Source organism: Sceloporus occidentalis, unplaced genomic scaffold (assembly GCF_023333645.1).
Source record: "Sceloporus occidentalis isolate IW3139 unplaced genomic scaffold, rSceOcc1.0.p SCAF_1, whole genome shotgun sequence".
NCBI classification, from domain to species: Eukaryota; Metazoa; Chordata; class Lepidosauria; order Squamata; family Phrynosomatidae; genus Sceloporus; species Sceloporus occidentalis.
Window position 1 is genome coordinate 182447596 of NW_028316981.1, and position 25370 is coordinate 182472965.

Below are 25370 nucleotides of genomic sequence, written 5' to 3' on the forward strand. Positions count from 1 at the left end.
TATTACTTTCATCAAATCAAATCTGCCTTCTGGTGACCCTCTCACAGGGTTTTCTTGGCAAGATTTGTTGAGAGGGGATTTGCCATTGCAAGGTGACCCAATGGATTTCCATGACTAAGCAGGGATTGAAATGCTGGTCTCCAGAGTCAAAAGCCAATGCTCAGACCACACTGACCACTCTGCCACATACAGCTCTCCCCCCTGGCTTTCCTAGGAGGTTCACTTATATCTGGTTTATCTGAAGTGAATCAGTAGAAGTTTCCACACACAAAAGGAAGGAGAACAATTTTGTTTCTTTTATTAAACGGGAAGGGAGGGATTAACATAATTCAAAACCTCAACTATTGTTGTTGTCTAGGAGAGTTTGGAGATGGTGGAGGTTGGCACTCACAATTATAATGCTGTTTTTTCCTGGAAATCCGTGCTGGATATGGAGTTTCCCCAGTTGCTCTGTGGCTATCCCACCCACAAGTTGCCATGTTAGAAGGCTTTTCCCTTTTGCTTCCTTGAGATGATTCTTATATGGGCAGTATAGGGTTAGACAGCTTTCCAGATATCATTTAGTGGCTAAACTGATGATAATTTTAGGGAATTGAGGAGGGTGGTGTTAGGAATCAGGCTTTTGTGTTTCCAGCTCCTGAATGGGGAGTAAAGTTCAGGAACCCCTTTCTGAAGTCCATGCTACAGATTTAGTTCAAGGAAAGAGGAGAATAAAATTTGGGAATATGATTTCACCCCTTCCCCATTTCCCTCAGTTGCTAGCATCCCCATTTTTCATTCCATCTGCCCTCTTCCCTTGTGCCGGTTCCACTTTTTCATCCTGAGGTGAAAAGGCCTCTTTCTGTGAAATCAAACATGGTCAATGTGGGTCTGAATGAGATGGGAAGAAAGCGAGTCTTTGTAGCTGATGCTGCATGGGAGGGGACCCTTTGTCACTTCTGCGTCACGGTGAGGTAGATGGCACTGCAGCAGCGTCCCAAGCTGGTGCAGAGTGGGGCCACCAGGACATCCAGGATGCTGGCCCACAAGGTGCGGACTGGAGGCATTGCCATTGTGCACAGCTGGATACAGGGCATCACGCACCTAAGGAAAGAAATGCACGGTACTGCTAAAATTACACAAAAGACTTTATCCCACCTGCCTGCTGTCCCACTACAATTGTGCTAGTTTAAGAATGGAAGCATACTGGTTTGGTATCATTTCTTATCATACTTTCCCCCACAATAGCATTATGGTGATCTGTGGTTGCAGGATCTGCTTTCCACACTGACAAACATTGCCTTCCAGAAGGAAGGGTGCGAATGAGCAATTGTGGGTGCCAGCTGCCACCTGAAGCTAGCTCCTGTGTGAATGTGCACACAGCAGCTGGCTTCGGGAAGGTGTTGGCCACTGCGATTGTTGGTCCTCTCCCCTATGGAAACTCAGGGCTGCTGTGTGCACATTCACACAGCAGCCCTGTGTGACTGCAGCTGCAAACTGCCTCCCAAAGCTGGCTGTTGTGTGAATGTGCACAGAGCAGTTGGCTTCGGGAATGTGTTGGGAACTGTGATCTCTGTGAGGGAAGGAGAGGGGGAGAGCAGAATTATGCCCACACACCATATGTTTGCTTGATTGAATAGCAGAACTGCAGCAGAGGGATCTATCTCACAAAGGCAGCAATGGAACAGCAGAGAGATTGAGAGCCTATTGACGGGTTTTGCCCATCAATGACAAGGTGCCTGACAGTAATGAAAGGAATGTGAGACAGCAGCAGCAGGATGGACATGACATTGTATGATAAGTACTGGCCAAAGATTCTTTTATCTTGTTAAAATTTCACTTTTTTAGCCTCATGTGATAAAATCCAAAGCTGACATTGCTGGGCCTCAGTTACATAGCCTACAGGGCTAGGTGACCCCAGAAATTTTGCTGTCTGGGGCACGGGGCTGAAAATGGTGCTTCCACATGCACCCAAAACTTAAGGTCCATGTTATGCAAAGCTTGCTAAGTTATTTTGAAAGATGAGAACAGGAATTCCACATGCTCCCCTCCCCCTCTCTGGCCATAAAATAACCAGAATCATAATGCTGCACTTTCATGATATGCAAAATTTGCTTCCAGAGTCAACTGTCCCCCTCCATCTGCTGATAGGGTTTGCTCTCCCATGATCCAATTTTACAGTGGCCTGCAATATACTTATCTGTAGCAGTGGCCACCCCTACATGGTTGTTGTAACATGTTTAGGATATGGTATTGCACTATACAAAATATTAGTAGTTTACACAGTCAGAACTGAGTGATAATATTTTGGCTTGGATAATACCACTTTTTGGGTGGTATTCCACATTTTTAAAAATTACTGCACACTGAAGAATCATATATCAGACTGGGTTGAATATTTTTCTCTGCCATATTTGTTTTCCATCTATATGGAGGTGTTCCTTCCTCACAGGAGCATGCCATCCATTATCCCTTTCTTTCTTTCTTTCTTTCTTTCTTTCTTTGTTTTCTTCTTTCTTTCTTTTTACTCCACTTGTGTTCATTATTAAAAAGCTTATTTGTTCCATGATACATAAATGAAACTAATATTTGTTTCACTGTTCACTGAAATTTAATTGTCTTTCCTCATCTCCTTAAAGGGGTTGGTTTCTTTATTTCTTTATTTTTTCCTTTCTTTCTATGTTGCCAACTACTTTAGCAGGACTGATTTTAGCTGCTGGATCTTGGCAGCTGTCCTTCACAATATTAGGGTAGAAGTGATAGCTTTTCGTACAAATAGAAGAATCCAGAATTGCCTGTACTATAAGATAAAATGAATTGATTACTTCAGGCAGCAGATTCTAGGAATCATGATAGGACATCAAGTCCTTTAGTTTTAAAAAAAGCCTACACACACATGCTCACAGAGCCTAATGGAAGCATAGGTGAAGGACAGTGTGTGTGAGAAGGAGAGACGGTAAACCTTCCAACTGTCCCAGTCTGTCAAGGACTGTCCCAATTAATCCTCTATTGTCCCACTTTTCCAGCTGCTTTTAAAATGTTCCAGTTTCTCTCTGTTCCTCTTGCTTTCCCCCTTCATCCTCAGATTAATTCTGTTACTGCAACTGAATTCAAAATGCAAAAGTACTGTAGTTTGGATTCAGTTAACTCAGCATCAAGTGGAGAGGAGGTGGTGGAATCTTGCACTTCCTAGTAGGTTCAGGCAAAAGTAAACTTTTACTGTCATGAGAATAATAAAAATGGAAATCTTCATTTTTATTTTATCAATTTCTTGTTCTCAAACTGGACTCATGAGCACTAAAATCTCCATCATTTGGAAGCAAGAGAATCACATAGGCAACTGGTGACTCTCTGCTCCTCACACTCCTGTCTGTCTTGTGTTTAACATACTGATAAGAAGTGGAACTTCCTCCTTGATTTACAAGTGTTAATCAAGAGTAGTTCAGGGTGTCAGTCCTAAAATCAGAGGGCTGCTGTCTGAAAGCTTTTCAGATAGAGGACTCTCAGGAGTAAAGGTTGACACATGGCCACCCAGCAACAGAGAAAAGGCCGATCTGCAATGCAATGTGGATGTTTCAACATAAAGGGTAATCATTCAATTTCTGGTCTCCCTTCCAACCCACGATAGTTTGTAGTCTTATGTTCTGATGACATGGCTTTTTAACCTGGGTTATAGGTCTGAAAACTAGATAAGGCTCCTGGATTTTTAATGGTTATATAGAAGAGGAAATTTCAGCAAGAGAAGCAACACTCACTCAAACTCACTCTTCTACAAAATCAGTCAAGGTACAGGGGGCCTATCCAGTTTTTATTCTGGTAATCCTACCTAGTACCCTCCACTCTTTCTCTGTTCACTATTATTGGTGTTCCCTTCTCTGGATTCCTTACCTGGCCAGCAGAGGGCACTGCAGGCAATCATCTGTTTTTATAGTTGCTTGCTTCACCTGTCACTTATGCCAACCTGCTTTCCCATCCCATCTGTAATCTACAAAAGCTCATCTTAAAACAAATCTGTTAGTTTTAAAGAAAACACAAGACTCTGCTGTTCAGCAAAGAAAGGCAAAAGAGGGCCACAATAAACACTGGCTTTTGAGTGACCGATTGTTTAATTGCATTTCAATTACAGTAAGAGCTGTTCGACAGTGGAACACACTCCCTTGGAGTGTAGTGGAGTCTTTTTCTTTGGAGGTTTTTAAACAGAGGCTGGATGGACATCTGTTGAGGGTGATTTGATTCTGTGTTCCTACATGGCAAGGAGTTGGACAGATGGCCCTTGGGATCCCTTCCAATTCTATGATTGTATGATTAGACCTGTGACTTGGCTAGCAGCATATATATAATGGCATGCCCTTCAACATTTCACATATGAAATCTGAAACATGTATAACCAAAGAACATCAGAGTGTGATCAAGATTATTTTTAATGTAATGTAGAATAACACAAAAGCTAGGTAAGGATGCAGCATTTTTCTTTCGCCTGGGTCTCTTAGGAAGTGCAAGATTATGTCCCTTTTAACCTCTCCTCCCTTTCTTCCAAGTTAATCTGAGTACAGAGTAACTGTTTTTGCCCTTTGATTGCAGCAACTGAAGTAAGCTGAGGACAGAGGGGGGATGGGGGGAGGAGGAGGAGAGAAAAACTGAGATATTTTAAAAGCAGCTGAAAAAGTGGGTGGCAGAGAATTAATTTGAACGGTCCCTGCCAAATTGGGACAGTTGGAGGCTATGCAGTGGTAGTCGCTATAGGGTAGGTTGGAAGCTGTCCCAAATTTCCAGCTGTTCATGTGTTCAAATTTCAGCTCTTCAGGTGCTAGTAAATATGCAAGTAATTTTTCTCCCTACAGAGAACACTTTCCAGATAGGCCAAAGTGCTATGGAGCCACTGCATGTCAAAAGGAGAAGAAGTAGGAGGGGGAAAAAGCCTGTGGAATGCAAATTTCAACCAGATACAATTACGTCTGGTTCCCCTCACTCCACAGGAAGCCCTTACCTGTCTCCTGTCTCCTGCCCCCAGTCCCCATACCCACTGACTGGCTGGAGGAGGTCTGGAGACAGTCCCATACCACCTGGTTATGTTCCTACAGTTGGATGCATGATAATGACATCTTCCTCTGGGACCTCCAGGGCAAGTTCCTGAGGTTGACATCTGGCCACAGGAATATAGCTGGATGCTGTGTGGCTATCCTCCAACCTTCCCCAGTCACTAAATGGCCATATATAGGGTCTGTACATGCTGAAGATAGGTGAGCATAGAAGTCTGGGCTTGCCAAGTGTGGAAGGTAGTGAATACCTTCTTCTACAACAAACATAAAAAGACATGCTCATCATAACCTCCCTTCTCCTTCTATACAAAGGGGGCGGAGAACAACTGGGAAAATGGTGGCCCAGAACCAGACAAAAAGTAGGAAATAATGGGGAAGAGCACCAGAAAGAGCCATGGTATGGGAGAAAGTCCATATAACTATAGGATGCACCGTATGGGTGTATATGTGCTGAGGACACATGCATCTGACTGCCCAACCCCACTACAGAGTGGAGAATTATGTAACCCATGGGCCACCCATGGCCCTTCAGGGGTTTAAGGGTGACTCTCGGGACTCGCTGGTCCCTCTTCAAGGCATCCCACATCTCTTCCTTCTAAACTTAGGCTAAAAATATTATCCAAGGAGCTTTTAAAAAATGCTCTTTCACAACACCATGGAACAGCAAACCAGTGGCCCTAAAAGGTGGCCAGGACTGATGCAACATGGCATCCAGACAGTCTCCCCAAATGGTGGCCACAGCAGCTTGCCCTGGCCCTTTGAGGACACTGGCGATTGGCTGATATGGCCTTCTAGGCTTAAGTGTGCCTCCCCTGGACCTAATCTAAGGCATATATACAATTGAAGAGAGGCCTGAGCAGAGCTGCTCTGTCTAAATGCTCCAAAGCAGGGGTAGGCAACCTGCGGCCCGCGGGCCGGATGCAGCCCGGCAAGGCCTTGGGACCGGCCCCAGCCCAGTCCTGCCGCCGATTGCCGCCGGGGTCTTTGGGGGGCAATTGTCTATAGAACCCTCAGAAACATGCATTTATACTAACATTTTTTAAAAAATCAGCAATTTTTTTCATGTGTCCTCCATTTTTTTTAAAAAAAGTGTCTTCCATTTGAAAATTTTGTCCTACATTTGTCCAGGTTTATTTATATATTTATTTATTTTAAAAAATAATTAATTATTTATTTTTTGGCTTCGGCCCCCCAGTTGTCTAAGGGACAGCAACCCGGCCCCCGGCTCAAAAAGGTTGCCTACCCCTGCTCCAAAGGCACCAGATCCCATCTGATCTTGGAAGCTAAACAGGGTCAACCCTGGTTAGTATTTAAAAGGGAAACTATCAACGAATACTAAGTGAGGTAGGCTATATTTCAGAGAAAGGAACTGGCAAAACCATCTTCAAGTATTCCTTGCCTAAGAAAACCCTGAGAAATCAATGGAGTTGCTATAAGTAAACAGGTGACTTGAAGGTACCCACACCCTACTAGCAGAACTCCTCATTGCCTCAGTCATCTAAACCAGGGTCCTCTATGCTGGTGGATTGGAATTCCCGTCATCTATCACAATTGGCTGTTATGCTGGCTAGGACTGATTGGTGCTGTAGTCTAACAATATCTGGATGACCACATGATTCCCACCCTTTCTCTAAACATACCCATCTCCATGGGTGGAAATGTATTGCAGGTAGGACATGTGTGGTGGAGAGGAATCTGTCGCTCAGGAGATTTGCTAGCCATTATTAATCCCAATAATATTTGTTTGCCATTATGTGAAGGACCATATTCTCTCTTATAAACCAGCCCCTACTTTGAGATCTGCTGGACAGGCCCTTCTTTCTGTCTTGCCATCCTCACAGGTACATCTGATGCAAATACAGGAGAGGGCCTCCTCAGTGGTTGCCCCCAGGTTTTGGAACTCCATTCCCAGAAAAGTTAAATTGGCACCCTCCTCTTTCTTTTTGCAGAAAAGCAAAGACTTTTCTATTCTGATAGGCATTTGATGAATGATTACATAAGGGCCATCATATACAGTGTGCTAGATATTGCTAACTGTTGTGCTGGTGTGTGTGTGTGTGTGTGTGTGTGTGTGTGTGTGTGTGTGTGTAATGGTATATGTTTTAACCTGGTTTTATTTTTTTCTGATTATTTAATTGTGTTTTAACTTTTGTATCTTGTGGATACAATTTTTTTTAATAATTAAAATAATAATAATTGTAAGTCATTTTGAATGCCAATTTGGGAAAAAGAAGGGATAGAAATAATAGTAATAACAACAACAGCAACAACAATCCTATGTTCCAAATATCTGCAACTATTGGTGAAGGGGAAGGATGATGGGAACCTCAGTCCAGCCTCTGGACCAGAGACATCCCCTACTCTGATCTACTCACTGAAGAATCGTGAAAGCATGCAAGAAACCATACAGGGCCAAAGTTTGAAAATGGTTAGGAAAGTATGTCCTATTCAAGTTGTTGGCATGTAGGCCATTAGAGATTGTTCAGCTCACAGTCACATACCTTATAACATTTTACAGTTGAAAACTGGGACGCATGTGGCTAAGTAACATTCAGCCTTTGGCCAAAAGGATGTGGCCAAGCAACAAGAGAGCAAAGTTATTAATGGGGAAGAACATACAAAACTGCTATTTTAACCAAGGAAATCCTGGATTTTATGAAGTGAGTTTAGGAAAGCCTGAAAAAAAAAAAATAGGAAAAACAAAAAACAAAACCAAATGAACAAGGAGAAGACTCTGCTCCCTTCTCTCTTTCCTCACCTGCTGAGTTAACTCAATACAAACTATTTTCGTACTTTGAATTCACTTTGCAGCAACGAAAATAAACTGAGGATGAAGAGGTAAAGTGGGAAGAGGAGAGAGAAACCAAGTCGTTTTAAAAGTAGTTGCAAAAGTGAGACAGTAGAGAATTAACCAGGACTGATCCTGCCAAGTTGGGACAGTTGGACAGTACGTGGCCATGTGTGTGTGCTGGGCAGCCACAGGGTGGCCATTAGGCCCAAGAGGCAAAAGAAGGAAGAGCAAAGGGAATGGAGACCCTCACCAGATGTGGAAGCAGCCCAAGCAGGCAAAGAGGAAACCGGAGAGTAAGGAGACAGGCACAGCACACAGCAATGAAATGATCCGATAGCACCAGAGGCGAGAGCTCTCAAAGATGATGTCGCTCCAGGTCCAAACCCGGTCAAAGCTGCGGAACGAGGAAGGCTCACCAAGGATGTCAGAGAATTCGAGCTGTTGGGAGGAATGGGGAAATCGAGTCACTGAGGATTCTCCAGCAGAGAGGTTGGATTCCCGGAGTTACAGAGCAAAGGAAGCTTTTAGTCTTTCTCTTTGCTTTGGGAACTAGTAATGAATTCCAGGGACAGAATTGCAACCTTCTACTCTCAAAGCTGGAGGCAACTGGAAATCTAATAGCAATACAACTTCCACCTTGGAACGGGCAAGAGATTGGTGCAGAGCTCTTAGGAATGGGCAGCTTGTGGCCTTCCAGATGTTTCCTGGATTTGCAACTCCCAGCCACCCAGGCCAGCATAGTCCATGTTGGGAGATACAGTCCAAAGGCAACTGGTGGGCCACTCTTAGGCCACCCTCTGCCCTTAGCTTTTAGATGGGTGCCAAAGATTTGGGCAGCTCCATCAAGGTGTTCATTACTCCTTGTCTCCCTGTGTTACCTTGAGGTGCTGGTTGATCCCACGTGGATCCCGGGAGTCCACTTTAGGTGGGATGTCAACAGTGGACTGCAAGAGGGTGTTGGTTCCTGGCTCCCGTGCATGAGAGTCTTCTGGGTCCAGTTTACATTCAATCAGGTATTGATCGTTGATCATCCTGCTAGGAAGGAGCAAGTGGGATTGGGATCAAATCTGCAGGCACAACTGCTGTCTCAGAAGGACAAGGCCAGGAACACTCCTAGGCACCTCCTTATAATGCCTATCCCCTATGTCTCTCCTTGTCATGTAAACTACCTGTTTTATTGGAATGCTCCTTCTCTGTTTTTAATCTAATCTTGTCTGTCTAGCTGCCTCCTGCACAGCCTTCCTCTCTCTGTATAGGAACCTGACTCCAGTTCTATTCTCAGCCTTGGCCAACATAAATCGGAGGGGTGAGGAGAATTGAGGAGGGTGGATCTCTTTCTCCCTTTCGGCAACTGCACGCCCCCGCCTGGTATTTGCAGCCGTGGGGTGAGCCACATGCATGGGGACACTGGGTATTAATATGCCAGCATCCCAGAGATCCTTTGCTGAGGAGTGGAAACGATTTAGGGAGGGGGAGAGAAGTGAGAAAAAGTACAGCTAAATATATGTAAGGGCAGAATATTCTTGGAACTGGGACCAGAATGGGGTCCAGTGGGACACAGCGGAGGGGCCTTGATTAGGGTTTATTCCAATGGCAATCCAAATGGGTTTTTACCAATGTGGGGCACCATCTAGTGGCTGTTGACATTGGGACACCTCACTGTCAAAACGAGGTGCCCACATCATGCCAATGAGCAAGCATTTCCACACATGGAAGCCACCATGTCTCAGAAGGGATTGCATGAGTCCTGTGTACAGCTGGCTAGGAGCAATGATGGCTATTTGACAGCTTGTAGATATGCCTACAAGAGAGCTGTGGCCAATTATGGCCTCATGGCATACAAATGGTCCAGGCATGGTCATAAACACATACTCATACAGGATTACCTGAATGATTTTATCTACAATAAATAATAGTAAACTCTTTTACCTTTTTGTATTCAGTCCTGAAATCATTCTAAATAGAGTGAGGGAGTAGTAAGTCCCTTTCTCACTGTTACACTCTCTTTCCAAAGCATTTACATGTTGGCGGAGAGAGCATTATCCTCACACTAGCAATTAAAAAGGCATTGTGCTGCTACTCTGTCTTTTCAACCTTGATGGATTTTCCACAATAAGAAAGCAGACAGACGTAGTATTGGAAAAATAAGAGGAGGAGGAAAACATCTGATGTTGCAATAAAATTCAGTAAAGGAGACATCAGAATGGGGTGAAAAAGCCTTGTGGAATTTAGCCTTGCTTTTTCAATCTTTGCAGAGTATTTTCTTTATGACATGCTCATCATAACTACCCTTCTCCTTCCATACAAAGGGGAGAGAACAACTGGGAAAACTGTGGCCGAGATCCAGAGAGAAAGCTGGAAATAATGGGGAAAAGCACCAGAAAGGGCTATGGGATGGGAGAAAGTCCATAAAACCAAAGGAGACACGGAATGGGTGGGTGTGCTGATGTTCCCATGCACCTGAAGTCTTCATATACTGTATATACCATATTCCCTTGGTCAAGAGACAGATGGGCAATACACAAACAAGAAAACAAATATAAAAAATGGTTGTTGGCGTGTGTCTTCAAGTCGTTTCCAACCTATGGTGACCCTATCATGGGTTTTTCTTGGCAAGATTTGTTCAGAGTAGGCTTGCCATTCCCTTTCCCTGAGGCTGAGAGAGTGTGACTCACACAAGGACACCCAGTAGGTTACCTGGCCAAGCTGGGAATCAAACCCTACTCTCCAGAGTCATAATCCAACACTCAAACCACTGCACCACACTATAGATACCATAAAATATGTCTGTACATGTCCCTATAACTCAGTGATTGGAACTGTGTACTCTCCAGATGTTGCTGGGCTCCCAGCACCTACTAGTCAGCAGAGCCAGTGTAGAGGGATGATGAGAGTTGCCATTTAATGACATGTGGAAGATTGTGGCTGCTGCCACACTGCAAAATTAATGCAGTTTGACACTGCTTTAGCTGCCATGGCTCCATCCTATGGAATCTGGGATTTGTAGTTTGTTTGGCACCAGAGCTCTCTGACAGAGAAGGCTAAATATCTCACAAAACTACACATCCTAGAATCCCATAGCATTCAGACATGGTAGTTAAAGTGGTGTCAAACTCTATTAATGCAGCCTGCATATTTTCTTGCTTTGCTCTACACTATTAATGCTTTTCGTGATGGAGAATGCCCAGTTTTGGATTTTAAGATACTTCCCTTCCAAAGACAGCAACCACTAAGAATATTGCTCTATATGCCCTCACTGTTCTCCCTGGGTGTATGGAAAGTACTATCGTGATGGCATTTTATGTTTATAAATCAAAACTTACAGGGTTTCTCAGTAGTAAGTTGCTAGGTGATTTTTTTTAAAAAACAATTTTTGGAGCTATAGATGTAATGATTTTCATTCAGAGCTGAAAATTATTTCAAGGCTTCCTCCAGGGAAAGTTCCCGAAAGGCTGCTCTAATGTGCCAGTGGCGGCATTTCTCCTTCTCCACTCATTCCATTTATCTCAACCCACACTGGCTAGAGCTTATGTGAGCATACATTATTACATTATCTACAGGTAGCTCTGTTCGTATGGTGTGCGCAGCAAGGGCACATAAATAGCTTTAGCCACCCATCCATGCAAACTGTATTTCTGAAATCATTGTGGAAGGGGGGCTAGAACATTTCACTGAGGAGACATGGGTGCAGATTTGCATTCGGCCCTGAAATCCATTGGGCAACCTTCTTAAGTTTAACTTTCACTTGTTATGTGGATAAAAACTGGGAAAGAAACCATGTCACACCACCTCGAGCTTTTGAATGGCAATTTTTCTCTTCCTTTCTTTTTCTTTTCTAACTTTTCCCCAGTGTTACAGTTCAAAAGCACCATTTCACTGAATAAGGTGTTTTTTTTAAAGGTGGAGAAGCATAGGAGATTTTAAAATTTATTTTATTTTATTAAAATATATCCCAGAATTAAGAAGAAATCCGTTTGAGAGTGGAAATAAAATGCTGCAGTTGGCGCCAGAAAATAGTTTTGGAGCAACAAAAACATTGTTTAGATATTTTAACCCCACACCTCCCAAACCACAGCAAGAAATACCATAGCTTCGCAACACATGAGCCTTGTCTAGAGGAGCAATTTTTGCTTTCCCATCAATAAGGAGCCTCTGTCAAACTGTCCCCATCTGGTGGTAGGTGTAAAACACAGTGATGTTGTTTAATTTAATTAGCAACATAATTTAATTATAGCCAAAGGTCTCAGATCATAAACACAAAGGACTAATAATAAACCAAGAGCATCAGTTAGAGAAGGAGAAAGAGGGGGGTGGAAGGAAGAAGAAGAGAAGGAGGGAGAAGAGGAGGCAGAGGAGTGGAAGAAACCATCAAGGAAGCATGGAGCATCACTTTTAAGTGCAGCTTGAAAACATCTTTTGGAATAAAGAGCTAAATTATTACTTTGTTTCTCTTTATGGAAGCCCTTGTGGAAGTTCCTCTGCAACTCACTGGGTATATATAACTGGATGGGTATATAAAGAAGATATGCCAAGGACACCATGAAAACAGCAGAGAACATCATAGACCTGGAGCAATTACTAAGGAATGTCAAGGTAAAAAGTGCAAAAGTAGGCTCCCTGCTGAACATAAAGAAAACAGAAATAATACACAAATTCTACCTAGACGATGAGGAAAGTAAAAGATTTCCTATACCTGGGATCAAACATTGATCAGAGCGGGGGCTGTAGTCAAGAAATCGGAAGAATAGGTATGGGAAGGGCAGCAATGAAAGACCTAGACAAGATCCTAAAGTGTAAAGATATACAACTGAGTACTAAAGTTAAAAGAGCTGTTCAGGGTTGTGAGAGAGCTGACTCAGCTCCCTCCCTCCCTGAGCCCTATTCTGGTACCATCTAAAGCCTGCTGTGATGATTTTAATAACTTCTTTGCGGATAAAATCTCTCCGATCAGGGCTGATCTTGACGCCAGTATTTATGCAGGTCCTGTAAGAGAGGCGTCCGAAGCATCCGTGGCCCCAGTTATACTGGATCGCTTTGAGTTTGTTAGTACCGATGAAGTGGACAAGATCCTTCGAAGCGTTAGGAAGACGACGTGCTCTCTTGATCCCTGTCCCTCATGGTTGGCAGCTCAGGGGGGAGATGCGGTGCTGACTATGTTGCACCGCATCATTAATACTTCTCTAAGAGAGGGTCAGTTTCCATCTAAATTGAAAGTGGCAGTGGTTAAACCCTTGCTCAAGAAACCCTCCTTAGACCCCCTGATTCATAACAACTATCGGCCCATCTCGCTGCTACCTTTTTTGGGGAAGGTGATCGAGAGAGCAGTCGCCTTCCAGCTTCAATCGATCTTGGATGACACCGATTTTCTGGACCCATTTCAAACTGGCTTCCGGGCGGGCTATGGAGTTGAGACTGCCATGGTCGCCTTAGTTGATGACCTCCGTCTGAGCATGGACAGGGGAAGCGTGTCCCTGTTAGTGCTCTTGGACATCTCGGCGGCTTTCGATACCATCGACCATGGTATCCTTCTGGAACGCCTGGGGGAGTTGGGTATCGGGGGCACTGCTTTGCAGTGGTTCCGGTCCTACCTCTCGGGTAGATTCCAGATGGTGGAGCTGGGGGATTGTCGCTCCGATAAGAGGGCACTTACATCCGGTGTCCCTCAGGGAGCGATTTTATCCCCTATGCTTTTTAACATCTACATGAAACCGCTGGGAGAGATCATCCGGAGACACGGGGCGCGGTGTTATCAGTATGCTGATGACACCCAAATAATTTTCTCTGTGTCTCCGACTGATGCAGTAACTAAGGATGGCATCTCTCCTCTAGATGCCTGCTTGGCGTCGGTAATGGGCTGGATGAGGGAGAACAAACTCAGTGTGAATCCAGGGAAAACGGAAGTACTGGTGATAGGTCCCTCGGTTCCGGGTGGTGAGATTTGTCAGCCTGTCCTGAATGGGGTCACGCTCCCCTTGAGGGACTCGGTGCGCAGCTTGGGAGTACTCCTTGATTCGTCGCTTCATCTGACATCTCAGGTGGACGCGACGATCAGGAGTGCTTGTTATCAGCTTCGGCTGATACGCCAGCTGCGCCCCTACCTGGGCCGTCGGGACCTTGAAACTGTTGTACATGCTTTGGTAACCTCTCGATTGGATTTCTGCAATGCGCTCTACATAGGGCAACCCTTGTACCAAACCCGGAAGCTTCAATTGGTGCAGAATATGGCAGCCAGACTGGTCGCTGGTAGTTCCAGGACAGACCACATAACACCTATTTTAAAAGATCTCCACTGGCTACCCATTCGCTTCCGAGCTCAATACAAGGTGTTGGTTTTGACCTATAAAGCCCTAAATGGCTTGGGCCCAGGGTACTTGGAGGACCGCCTCTCCCCATACAATCCGCCCCGCACACTCAGAACATCTGGGACCAATTTGTTAGAGGTCCCTAAATCCCATTTGGTGAGGACCTCACAGAGGGCTTTCACTATCGCCGCCCCCTCATTGTGGAATAAGCTCCCTGTAGAGCTCCGTTCCTCTGCATCTTTAGTTTCTTTTAAGAAACAATTAAAAACGCATCTATTCCAGTTGGCTTTTTCACTTTAGGTAATAGTGTTTTTTCTCTGCTCCTTGCCCTCTGTTTTTCGACCCCGGATTAGTGCAATATATTGTCTTTTTCTTGCCCCTAGTGAATTGTGATTTGTATAGATTCCCATTCCTACCCCTAGTAATGATGTTTTTAAACTTTTTATATTGTGATGTTTACTTGTATTTTATCGTTTCTTGTCTTGTAAGCCGCCTTGATCATGCAATTGGAAAGGCGGGATATAAATAAAAATTATTATTATTATTATTATTAAAATCATCCAATTCATTGTATTCCTCATCACCATGTATGGATGTGAGAGCTGGACAGTGAAGAAAACAGATGGGAAGAAAATGAACTCATTTGAGATGTGGTGCTGGAGAAGAGTTCTGAGAATTCCTTGGACAGCCACAAAGATGAACAAATAGGTCCTTGAACAAATCAAGCCTGAACTTTCTCTGGAAGACAAGGTGATCAAACTGAGGCTGTCCTACTTTGGCCACATCATGAGATGGAATGACTAATTAGAAAAGACAATGATGCTAGGAAAGGCAGAAAGCAGCAGAAAGCAGCAGAAAGAGAGGAAGACTGAATGCCAGATGGATAGACTCAATTAGGGAAGCCATGAGCCTTAATCTACAAGACCCAAACAGAACAGTGGAGGACAGGGGGTCCTGGAGATGTCCATTCACAGGCAACTTTGAAAACCTGCTGGCTGACCTTGGGCAAGTTACACTCTCTCAGCCTCAGAGTATGGCAATGGCAAACCTAATCTGCAGAAATTTGCCAAGAAAAACCCATGGGTAAGGTGCGATACCTTAGGGTCAACGTAAGTCAGAAATGACTTGAAGGTTTACAACAACAAGAAGCAACAACTACATCTATAACTAGGGTTTTGGGCAAAAATTAACTGCAATGGAGTTACTTTTTGCCTGCAACAGCCATGCCTTTAATTCACTAATTTTTAATGACAATAGAAAAGGTTGTCTGCATGTTAGTTCATTTCTGGGGCTGTGGGCTGACTGAGTCTGAATAATGGAAGAGGGGAGGGGAAGGGAAGGAAGGCACGAGCATCTGCCTCATGCTGCATCTGGGAAGGATAATTTGTAATACTATTGGCATTTTTCTCAGAATTTCCAAGACACAACATCTGAATTGGCTATTTGGTGGAACCAGAGAGCAGTTTTCTAAATTTTCCAACAGTAAGAAAATCCTATGAAAATCATGGGGCCTCGTTGACAGGCAACATGAAGGCACATATACACACACAAACAACATCAGTGACCTGTTCGCAATGGGTAAGTCAGCAAGTCAGGACTGCAGTGACAGTGACAAAGTTATGGGAAACATAGATAGTCCCTTTTACAAAATACAGCGAGCCATTGGTATTCACAGGGTTCGGTTCCAGAACACCCCCTCCCCACCATGGATACCAAAATCTGTGGATGCTCAAGTCTCATTATATACAATGGCATAATAAGATGATGTTCCTTATATAAAATGGCAAAATCAAGGTTTGCTTTTTGGAATTTATATTTAAATTTTTTTTTTGAAACCATAGATGTTTGAATCCGTGGATAAAAAAGTCTGTGGATATGGAAGGCTGACTGTACTGTTCTAAGCTCATACCCTCTCAAAGAAATAGTTTCACCATTTCATCATTCATTAAATTAAGAGGTGTCTCGCAGTCCTAAGTGATGCAACATCCTTTGACTGAGCCTTGCTGTGTCAAAGCTGGCTCCTCTGTTTCCTGGCATGTTCTTGCACTGTGTTACACTGTTTGCTCAAAGGGAAACTCTACAGGGCCTTTTTCCTTCCAAGTGCTGCCTGATGGGTTACAGGTTGGTGTTTCAGGAGAAGGTGTCCCGTCCAAAGGAGAAGGAGGCTGTGAGGGCAGAGTCCTCGTGTAAGGATCCCATGCGCTGGCGGGCTAGCTGGGGACAGAAGATTCGGCACAATTCATTTGAGATGCTGTTGCTGAAGGTGGCATAGACCCAGGGGTTTGTGCAGCTGTTGAGGCTGGCAACAAGCATCAGGAGGGTGAAAGCTGGACCTGGAGGAGAGTAAAGGAGGGAAGATCGATATAGTTCAGTCCTGAAGCATGTTCAAGAAGATTTCTAGCCAGAGCATCTTGGAATAGGCAGAGTCCAGTTCCCTCACCACTAGGTAACCACTGTGCCTGCACATATTTGGGATTAGAAGCCAGGGATTCCAGGGGCCTGTTTGTACTACACAATCATAGTGCTATAATGCCACTTTAACCTCCATGGTTCCATCCTATGGAATCCTGGGATGTATAGTTTGGTCAGAGGCACTAGAAACGATCTCTGGATGAGAATCCTAAATGTCCATCCCAGGATTCTATAGCACAGAACTATAGCAGTCAAAGTGGGATAAGGGTGCTGTATAGTCAGACCTTCGTATCTGCAGGGAATCTATTCCGGACCCTGCATCAGATATGAAAAGCATGGGACCTCAAGTCCTATTATCTCTAATGGAGGTGGGTTATGTGAGCAGCCGCTAGTACGGCCATGTGTATGTGCCACCATTTGGGACAATGCTGAAATCCACTGATGGCAACCCCATGGTTGGCAACATTCCACTGTAATTGTTCAGTGTGAATGGGCTCCCAGTGACCCACACTCTTTCTGTGAATAAATGCTTCTTAAACTATTTGATGTGAGGTACTAGCAATCCCCCCCCCCCAGTGTTCCAGGGACCAAAATAATATTTGTGCCCACTGGCTACAATCACTTCTTTCTTTCCTGGGAACTCTCTAGAGATTGAACATCGATGGCTAATAGACTGGCACCAGACCTTGGACCACTACTTTGAGTAGCATTGCTCTAGGTGAGAACTAACTACTCAGGGTGATTTAATCCATATAGTCAGAGGTGTCAGTGAAGTGGTGCGGGGAGTGTGGATCGCACTGGGTGACATCCCAGAGAGGGGTATACATCTGGTGGGGCAGTTGGTGCAGCTACTGGGTGAATGAGAAAGGATGTCAACTTCCTTTCTCAATCACCCAGCTGCCATGCCAGACCCTGAATGAGCCTTCCGGAGGTCGCAGTGCCATCCACCTCAGCAGCTGCAACTGCTGGGGGTCGGTGGCAATGGCTTCAGAGTCGGAAGGTGGTCACTGCTGGGGAGGGAGTGACTTTAGAGTCCAATGTGGCTGCTGGGCAAGCAGACATGTTGAATCCTGAACAGGCACTCCAGAGGCTGCAGTGCCACCCCCCTCAGCAGCAGTCTGGGTGGGTGGTCAGCTGCCGGAGAGAAGAAGTGAAGAGAGAGTAGAAGAAGGGAGGGTAAGGCACTACATTCCCCTCCACATCAGGTTACACCAACCACAGCAACGCCACTGCATACAGTCCTTGCTTGGCTCCTAACGTATTATGCAATGTTCAATGTGGGTTGTTTGTATTATGTGCTGATTTCTTTCCTTTTTTAAAAACCCATATTCTCTGCCAATAAGTGCTTAAATTTCATGGTTAAAATAAACAGTTTAAATCATTACAATGACTCCAAACTGACTTTTTTTCTTTTCTTTTCTTTTTCTTTCTTCTTCTTCTTCTTCTTCTTCTTTTTTTTTTTTTTTTGCATAAGCTTATTCCCAATTTCATTGTTGGCACTAAGCCCATGAAGAGATTTTTTTAAAAAGGAGCATTTGGTCACGGAGCAATGGGATAGCAAGAGAAAAGCTTTAGGCAAGAATCTGGGGTGGGATGAGGAGCTGGTTGGACAGAACATGAAGGAAAATAAATGCAAAAAAGGAAAGAGTGAAATAAAAATAAAAAGCAAAACAAAACAAGAAGAGAAGAAGGACAGACTCTTTGCCAGTCCTTAAAGGAGAAGGAATGCTTCCATAAAGCTGCTTGCATGGTCGTCTGAGAGGAATAGAGGGAAAGCATTGGGGAGATGGGTGCAAGGAAAGGGTCAGAGTTCCTGCCAAAAGGCTATAGCTTAAAAGGTTCCTAAAATGGGTCCTGAGCAGGCAGAAAACCTATTGGTGAAAATGGCTCAGATGAGCATTCATAGAACTACCATTGCAACTAATGTGCTTTTCTCTGTCACATAGTGCTTACAGTATATCCTCTGGGTCACAATAAACAATATTAATCAATACAGTGTGTGCAAATCACCTTATTTTTTCTGCATAAGCATGTTCCCAGTTCATTCTATGATTCTAAGCTCATGAAGAGATTTTTCAGGCATCCTTAGTCATGGTGCTTGTCAAAGGATGTGATACGGGATGTGGGTGGTAGGAAACAGGTTAGCAAAACCAGACACAAAGGATCCAGGTAGCCAGGCCAGAGCATTGAAGCCTCCTGGGGGCGCTGGTTGTGTGCCATAAAATATCTGCCTAGTACAGGGACTGAGAAGGTTGTGCGTCTAGTGGGATGCCAAAGTAATGTGACTGTGTGATATATATGGAGAACCAGCATGGCACAGTGGTTTGGGTGATGGACTCTGACTGTGGCCAGGGTTCGATTTTCATCTTGGCCATGAAACCCACTGGGTAATCTTAGGCAAGTCACATGCTCTCAGCCTTAGGGGAAGGCAATGGCAAACCTCCTCTGAGCAAATCTTGCCAAGTAAACCCATGATAGGGCTGCCAGAAATGACTTGAAGGCACACAACAACAAATATAAATATATATACATCCTGAACAGTTTTGCGTTGTTTAATGTGGCATTGTGATGCAACTCAGCTTACCATAAAATAAGTGGTGGCTGTGGCTCCCATGTCAGTGAGGCTGTGAATCCACTCTGGCTTTTAGTCCAAATTTAAAGGAGATGTCCAAGATGCTGAACCTAGTTTGAGGAGAGTTCTACACTTTGGACAGCTCCTTTTAAATTCAGTCTATAATAAGGTACAGTCTCACCATCCCACTGATATGGAAGCCAATAGATCCCTAGATATTGCTGGAGTACAGCTCCCATAATCCTTCAGCTAGGGCTGATCGGGGAGGCAATCTAACAACATCAGCCTCACATTTTCAGGCTCTCCCTTAAAAGATACTTAAAAGGTCATTATGATTTGCTTTAGGCAGCCTTTCCCAGGCTTGCATATTGGATAGCCATTCCTATCAACTCTACTCAATGTGAGATGGGAGTTGTAGTCCAAAATACCTGAAAGGCAGAAGGTTGGAGAAGGCTGGCATAAAGTACTGTAATAGAGATTTGTATTCTGCATCAGACTGCAGTTTGTATGAAACCTGGCTGGAGAATAAGCAAATGAATGATGATGTTGAATACCTCCCTGTCCATGTCTAATGTATGTGTAATCTAAGCAAGCTATAGTTTCAGGTGTCAGATGAGAGGCCTTACAAGATGAAAAAAAAAAGTACCACACTTCAAGTTTTTACATGATTTTCTGTTTCTGTGGGATAGCTATGAGGCTCTCTTAAATTCAACCCAGTTTAGGTCAGGGAGGGGCAGACCAGAACTTCTAGGGTCCCTAAGCTGCATAACCCATGATGAAGAATGCTGGGATTTGCAGTCCAACAAAACATCTGGAGAGCTGCCTGTTTCCTTCCCCTGGTTCAGAGGCTCTTTTGCAAGTCTCAAAATGGCCCTGCTCACCATCAATGGGTGCCTGTGGATCCCAAACCGACCAAAGCTGGACGAGGAAGAAAGGGGCCCAGCAAAAGACATAAGTCAGCACAATGACTAGCGTCATCTTGAGAGTCTTGGTCACAGCACATGATATGGAAGAAGACCCACGCCGGCTCCCCCTGCCCTTCAGCGCTCCCTCTGGCCCTAGCTGAAGGCTGCGATGGACCTCACAGAAGATCATGCCCTGGCAGGTGGCGATGAAGACTGTGGGAAGGATGAAAACCATCAGGGTCACCCACGTGACATAGGCCCGGGCTCCCCAGGGCTCAGCAAAGGTGGCCCAGCACTCATGAGCTCCACTGGGCAGTTCCACTTTGGAGAAAATGAAGAGCTGAGGGAGGCTGAGGAGGAAGGAGGCGGTCCAGGCCACCACCACCAGCTGGTGCCAAGTGCCTGGGCCCCTCCGGAAAGCCAACATAGGCTGGCAAATGGCACGGTGGCGGTCATATGTCATGGCCACGATGATGTAGGATGAGGCAAACATGCCGACCACCTGCAAGTATGTGATAGCCCGGCACAAGATGTCTGGGCCCTGGAAGCGGTCCGTTATGTCCCAGATGAGCTGCGGGAGAACCTGGAAGAGGGCCACAGCCAGGTCGGCCAGGCAGAGGTGGCGGATGAAGCAGTGCATTGGTGTAGGAGAGACTCGGTGGCCCCGGCGGAAGAGGGCTCCCAAGACAAGCCCATTGCTTAGAGTAGCTAGCAGGAAGATGGAGGCTAAGATGGCAATTTCTGCTTGGGCTAGTGCCACATCCCGGTCATCGGAAGGGAGGAAGGAAGCATTGGAGGCAGTGGGATCAGGCAGTGTCAAAGACAGGTTGAATGTTTGTATCTGCCAAAAGATCTGTGTGTGAGAGAAAGAGCAACAGAATGAGAGCCTCCAAAAATTAGGAAAATGTACAGTTATCCCTCCATATCCATGGAATTTTCATCCATGTATTCAGCCACCTGCAGCTTGAAAATATCCCCCCAAATATAAACCTTGATTTAGCCATTTTATAAACGTGACACCATTTTATATACCATTGTATTTAATGGGACTTCATAGTAGTGTACCATGTTTCCAGGTTTTATATGTTTTAACCTTTTTTATATATAAAACATGAGTCCTGCAGAGCTCGGGCCTATGGGCTTCTCTTGTTCTTATATTGTGGACTAGTGTTATTTTGTTTCTTTATAACACTAGACTGTTATAGTGCTATATTCCACTTAAACTGTCATGACAACATCCTGTGCTATTCTAGGGTTTGCAGTTGGTGAGACCCAAGAGCTTTCTGGCTGAGAATTCTAAATACCTCTCCTTAAACTGCAAAACTGAAGTTTTCATAGGATGTTGCCATGGCACTTAAAGTGGAATATAGCACTATAACAGTGGCCATTGGCTATGCTGGTTAGGCGACTCCTGTAGCCCAAAAAACTAACTTCCAAAAGCACCACAGCACACATACATTAATTCAGGAGCTATCCAACCCAGCATGTCAACAAGAAACCACAAGAGACACACATCGTGTTTTGCAACCCTATGAAGGGGGTGCACTGCTATAACTCAATAAAACACTGTGATAGATCCTGGGAAAGGATTTCAGGCAAGCTACTTGTGCACCTGAGGCATTGTAGAAATCGTTACCTACCTACATTCTCTTGTGGACAGAGATTTAGGTTTGGACCAGCAAGACCTGGGAACATTTCACTCCGCACAATTACAGTAATATGATTCCCTTTTATCTGCCATGGCTGAATGTTATGGAATCCTGGGATTTGTAGTTTGATCAGGAGCACTAGAGGACCCCCCCCCCCCGGTTTCTCCTCTCCTCTCGCTAAGTTAATGGTGTGCAAACTACTTTGCACTTTGAATTCAGTTTGCAGAAACTGAAGTAAGCTGGGGACAAAGGGGAAAAATGGGAGGAGGACATAGAAATGGTGACATTTTAAAAACAGCTGAATAGTGGGATGACAGAGGATTAATTGGGACTGTCCCCGCCAGTCCAGTCCTGGAGGCTATGCAGAATCTTTTGCTTTTAAAGGCCACACCAAACCTTAGTGCTGCAACATGCTGCAACAAATGCTTACCTTGTCATCCATGGTCAGAGCACTTGATAGGGGCTGCAAGGGTGAAACCACAGCTTGTCCACTCGCCTTTTCTTTGCAGAACCCACCAGAACGAGAAGGACCAGTTCATTCAAAGGATCAACAAGTCCTTCTTAAGGGCCACTGTGCCCGTATTTTTGATTCTGAACTTCTCCAAGTCCTTCTTAACAGCAAGGGAGTGAAAGGGCTGTTCCTGGTGAGAAACTCTGTGCAGAATCTTGGGTAACCAGAAGGAGGGAGGGAGCCAAGGGAGGTGGTGGTGGTGGGGTTTCAAACTGGGTTGGCTTTCTCCCAGTTCTGGAGGGTGGGAAGCTGATGAAATTTGACCAGATGCCAAACACATTGGCTGTGCAGTGGGTGGACTTTTCCTCCAAGAGGGAATGAGAGACATCATGAAAAGGAAGGGAGGGGACTACAGGAGAAAGAGGCAGGTGGCTGATTTCCTCCATCCAGTTATGTAAAGCCTAGGATCAGTGTTGACTCCAGGAACAAAGTCACCCTAAGTCGATCAACTCCCGAAACAAAAAGGCTTCGCTCTTTGTTATACAGTATGTATGTTTGTGTAATATAATTATAATTGTGAAGTCGAAGGCTTTCATGGCCGGCATCTATAGTTTTTTTGTGGTTTTTTCGGGCTATGTGGCCATGTTCTAGAACATGGCCACATAGCCCAAAAAAACCACAAAAAACTATAAGTACAATTGATGCACTTGTTGTTGTTGTTGTTGTGTGCCTTTAAGTCATTTGCGCTGAAGGTGAACCTATCATGGTTTTTTTTAAAGCATGATTTGTTCAAAGGAGGTTTGCCATTGCCTTCCTCTAAGGCTGAAAGAGTATGCCTTGTCTAAGGGTTTACATGGCCAAGCTGGGACTCGAACTCTGGTCTCCGTTATAGTCCAATCCTCAAACCATTCTGCCACACTGGCTTATAAAAGATCACATTTAGCTATATCGTAAGAGGTTTGGCAGACATAAATACAACAGATGAAGCCTCCTTCAAAGAGGAAAGGGGGAAAGCTGCACCTGAAAAACTTTTCATCTGCTTTCCATGGTTCAAGGAAGCAGACCGAAGAGCAGCAAGGAAGGAAGTGGTGGAAAGAACCTAGAAACTCAGATCTGTAGGCCAATCCCATATGCTTACTCTAATAGAATTTGGTTCCTCCTCTCTCTCTTTTCCACTTCATTTCTCATCACCTTATCAAACAAGGGGATATGGGGCAGAGAGATGTTATCATCCCCCTCCTGACCTGACAATCTACCTCCAGTTATCTGAGAGGGAAACAGAAATACTTTCTCCACCCAACTCTCCCTTCTCGTTTTTGAAGAAATATTGGTTACAACACTGCTCAGCAATGCAAAAGCTCTATTCATAACTGCACAATAGGGAGGCTGGGGGCAAAAGGAGTATGTCAACAGGTGTAGCTTGCCTGGACCAGTGTGGTGCAGTGGTTTGAGTGTTGGAATACAACTCTGGAGACCAGGGTTCCATTCCCAGCTTGGCCATGGAAACCCATTGGGGGACCCTGGGCAAGTCACATACCCTCAGGCTTAAGGAAATGCAATGGTAAACTGCCTCTGAACAAATCTTCCCAAGAAACCCCCATTATAGGTTAACCTAAAGGTCCCCATAAGTCTGAAATGACTTAAAAGCACACAACAACAAAGTTTGCCCTGCAGTTTTGCATAACTGTTTTTAAGAAGGTGCATTCAGCTCTATCCTCCTTTTAACCTAGTTGCCCTGTTCATTTAAATTCACCATCAGAAACATAAGATGAAGTGGGCAACTAGACAAGGAGCAGACTCCTCTGAACCACCAAGAATCCTGGCCTACTCTACAAGTTAAGATTCCTAAAATAATTTCTGTAAAGTGCTCTAACTACTTGGATTGGAGGCTAGATTGGTGGTTCCCATGCTATCTTTCCAAAGGTAGACCTTTTTGATTTCGTAAGACGATTGAGGAATGATTGACTGGGGAAAGCATACCTTCCAACTGCCTTGATGTGGAAATAACTGTCCAGTTATACTCCTGTCATCCACTTTTTCAGCTGCTTTTTAAATATCCCAGCTTCTCTTGATGCCTCCCACTTTCCCCTTTTGTCCTCAGCTTACTTTGGTTGCTGCAAACTGAGTTCAAAGTGCAAAAGTAGTTTGTACTAGTTTAAGCATCATGGAGTAAAAAGAAGGGGTGGAATCTTGCTCTTCCCAGTAGGCTCAGGCAAAAGTAAACTGTTGCAGCCCTCTCTAGCTTTTCTCTTCTTTCTCATTAATAATGTTTGCCATTTTGATCATACTGTGATGTTGCTCAATCACATGGGTCCTGATTTTCATCTTTGAAATGCTAGTGGAGCGTATGGGAAACAGCGTTCAATAATGTGCTATGTTGTTCAGATTTTTTTTAATACGTATGTTCTTAATTGCTTTGATTGTATTACTGATTTAATTATATTTTAACTTTTTATGATTTGAACCTATCATTGCATTTATTTTAACATTTGTAAGCTGTTTTGGGTCCCAGGGCTGGGGAAAAGATGGCAAATAAATAAAAATAAAATGTAATAAATTAAATTATCAGTTGCAGACCCTGGTGATGTCATTAAACATCAGCCACAGTTGCACAGAGTATGCCATTCAAATAAAAAACACCATGTTTAACTAAGGAGGAGGTAGATATACACTCCCTTTTCAAGACAGTGCTCTCACCTGGAGTTTCTTCCCCCTTACCCTGATAGGGTTGCCAGAATGAAAACTGGAGATGGTTCCTGTACAACAGCTGTGTAAATTTAGCTGATTTTGGTGGTCACTCAGCCAGGTAACAAGCAATATCTGCTGGAATTTGCTTTTCTACATGACTGTTACAGGTTTAGGGGTTCTTTTCAATTTTCACTCTGGCAACCCTATGCCTTCATGACCATAGGATCATAAAAGTCAGAAGGGACCTCATGGATCACCTCATCCATCCCCCTGCTCACTCTGGACCAAAGGTCCTGAGATCTGGAAATTGTACTGGGGAGATAAGTGTGTTTGTGTGCATGTATTCTGAAGTGGACCAGTCACACTCTCTCAGCCTCAGAGGAGGGCAATGACAAAGCCCCTCTGAAGAAACTTGCCAAGAAAACCCCATGATAGAGTCGGAAACAATTTGAAGGCACATAACAACAACACAAATTCTGAAGTCATCTCTCAGTACAAAGGCATCAACTCTCTGAGGTCCTACAACTTTGCTCAGTATTCCACCCCACAGGAATTGAGGGTGCCCCCTTCGAACACACTCCT

At 44.4% G+C, this 25370-nt stretch overlaps 2 protein-coding genes across 2 annotated transcripts; both read right to left on the bottom strand.

Annotated features, from left to right (window-relative positions):
- Window positions 1–274: 274 nt before the first annotated feature.
- LOC149322979 (caveolin-2-like) lies at window positions 275–9086 on the bottom strand. Its single transcript, XM_089509747.1, has 3 exons — window positions 8688–9086; window positions 8060–8247; window positions 275–1083 (listed from the first exon to the last, which is right to left on the bottom strand). Exons 1-3 carry the CDS (start codon window positions 8838–8840, stop codon window positions 933–935), a joined length of 492 nt encoding a protein of 163 aa, XP_089365873.1. The 5' UTR covers window positions 8841–9086; the 3' UTR covers window positions 275–932.
- Window positions 9087–16241: 7155 nt separating this feature from the next.
- AVPR2 (arginine vasopressin receptor 2) lies at window positions 16242–22091 on the bottom strand. The gene is made up of 3 exons (XM_089534694.1): window positions 22080–22091; window positions 19977–20853; window positions 16242–16444 (listed from the first exon to the last, which is right to left on the bottom strand). Exons 1-3 carry the CDS (start codon window positions 22089–22091, stop codon window positions 16242–16244), a joined length of 1092 nt encoding a protein of 363 aa, XP_089390820.1.
- Window positions 22092–25370: the final 3279 nt, after the last annotated feature.

What these genes read in the sequence shown, in the direction of transcription:
- LOC149322979 (XM_089509747.1), bottom strand. Translation starts at nt 8,840, where the DNA reads ATGATCAACGATCAATACCTGATTGAATGTAAACTGGACCCAGAAGAC. An exon ending in GGATCAACCAGCACCTCAAG is followed by an intron (nt 8,248 to 8,687) that starts GTAACACAGGGA and finishes TCCTCCCAACAG; the next exon opens with CTCGAATTCTCTGACATCCT. An exon ending in TTGGGCTGCTTCCACATCTG is followed by an intron (nt 1,084 to 8,059) that starts GTGAGGGTCTCC and finishes TTCTTTCCTTAG; the next exon opens with GTGCGTGATGCCCTGTATCC.
- AVPR2 (XM_089534694.1), bottom strand. An exon ending in TCCACAGGCACCCATTGATG is followed by an intron (nt 16,445 to 19,976) that starts GTGAGCAGGGCC and finishes ACTCTCCTCCAG; the next exon opens with GTCCAGCTTTCACCCTCCTG.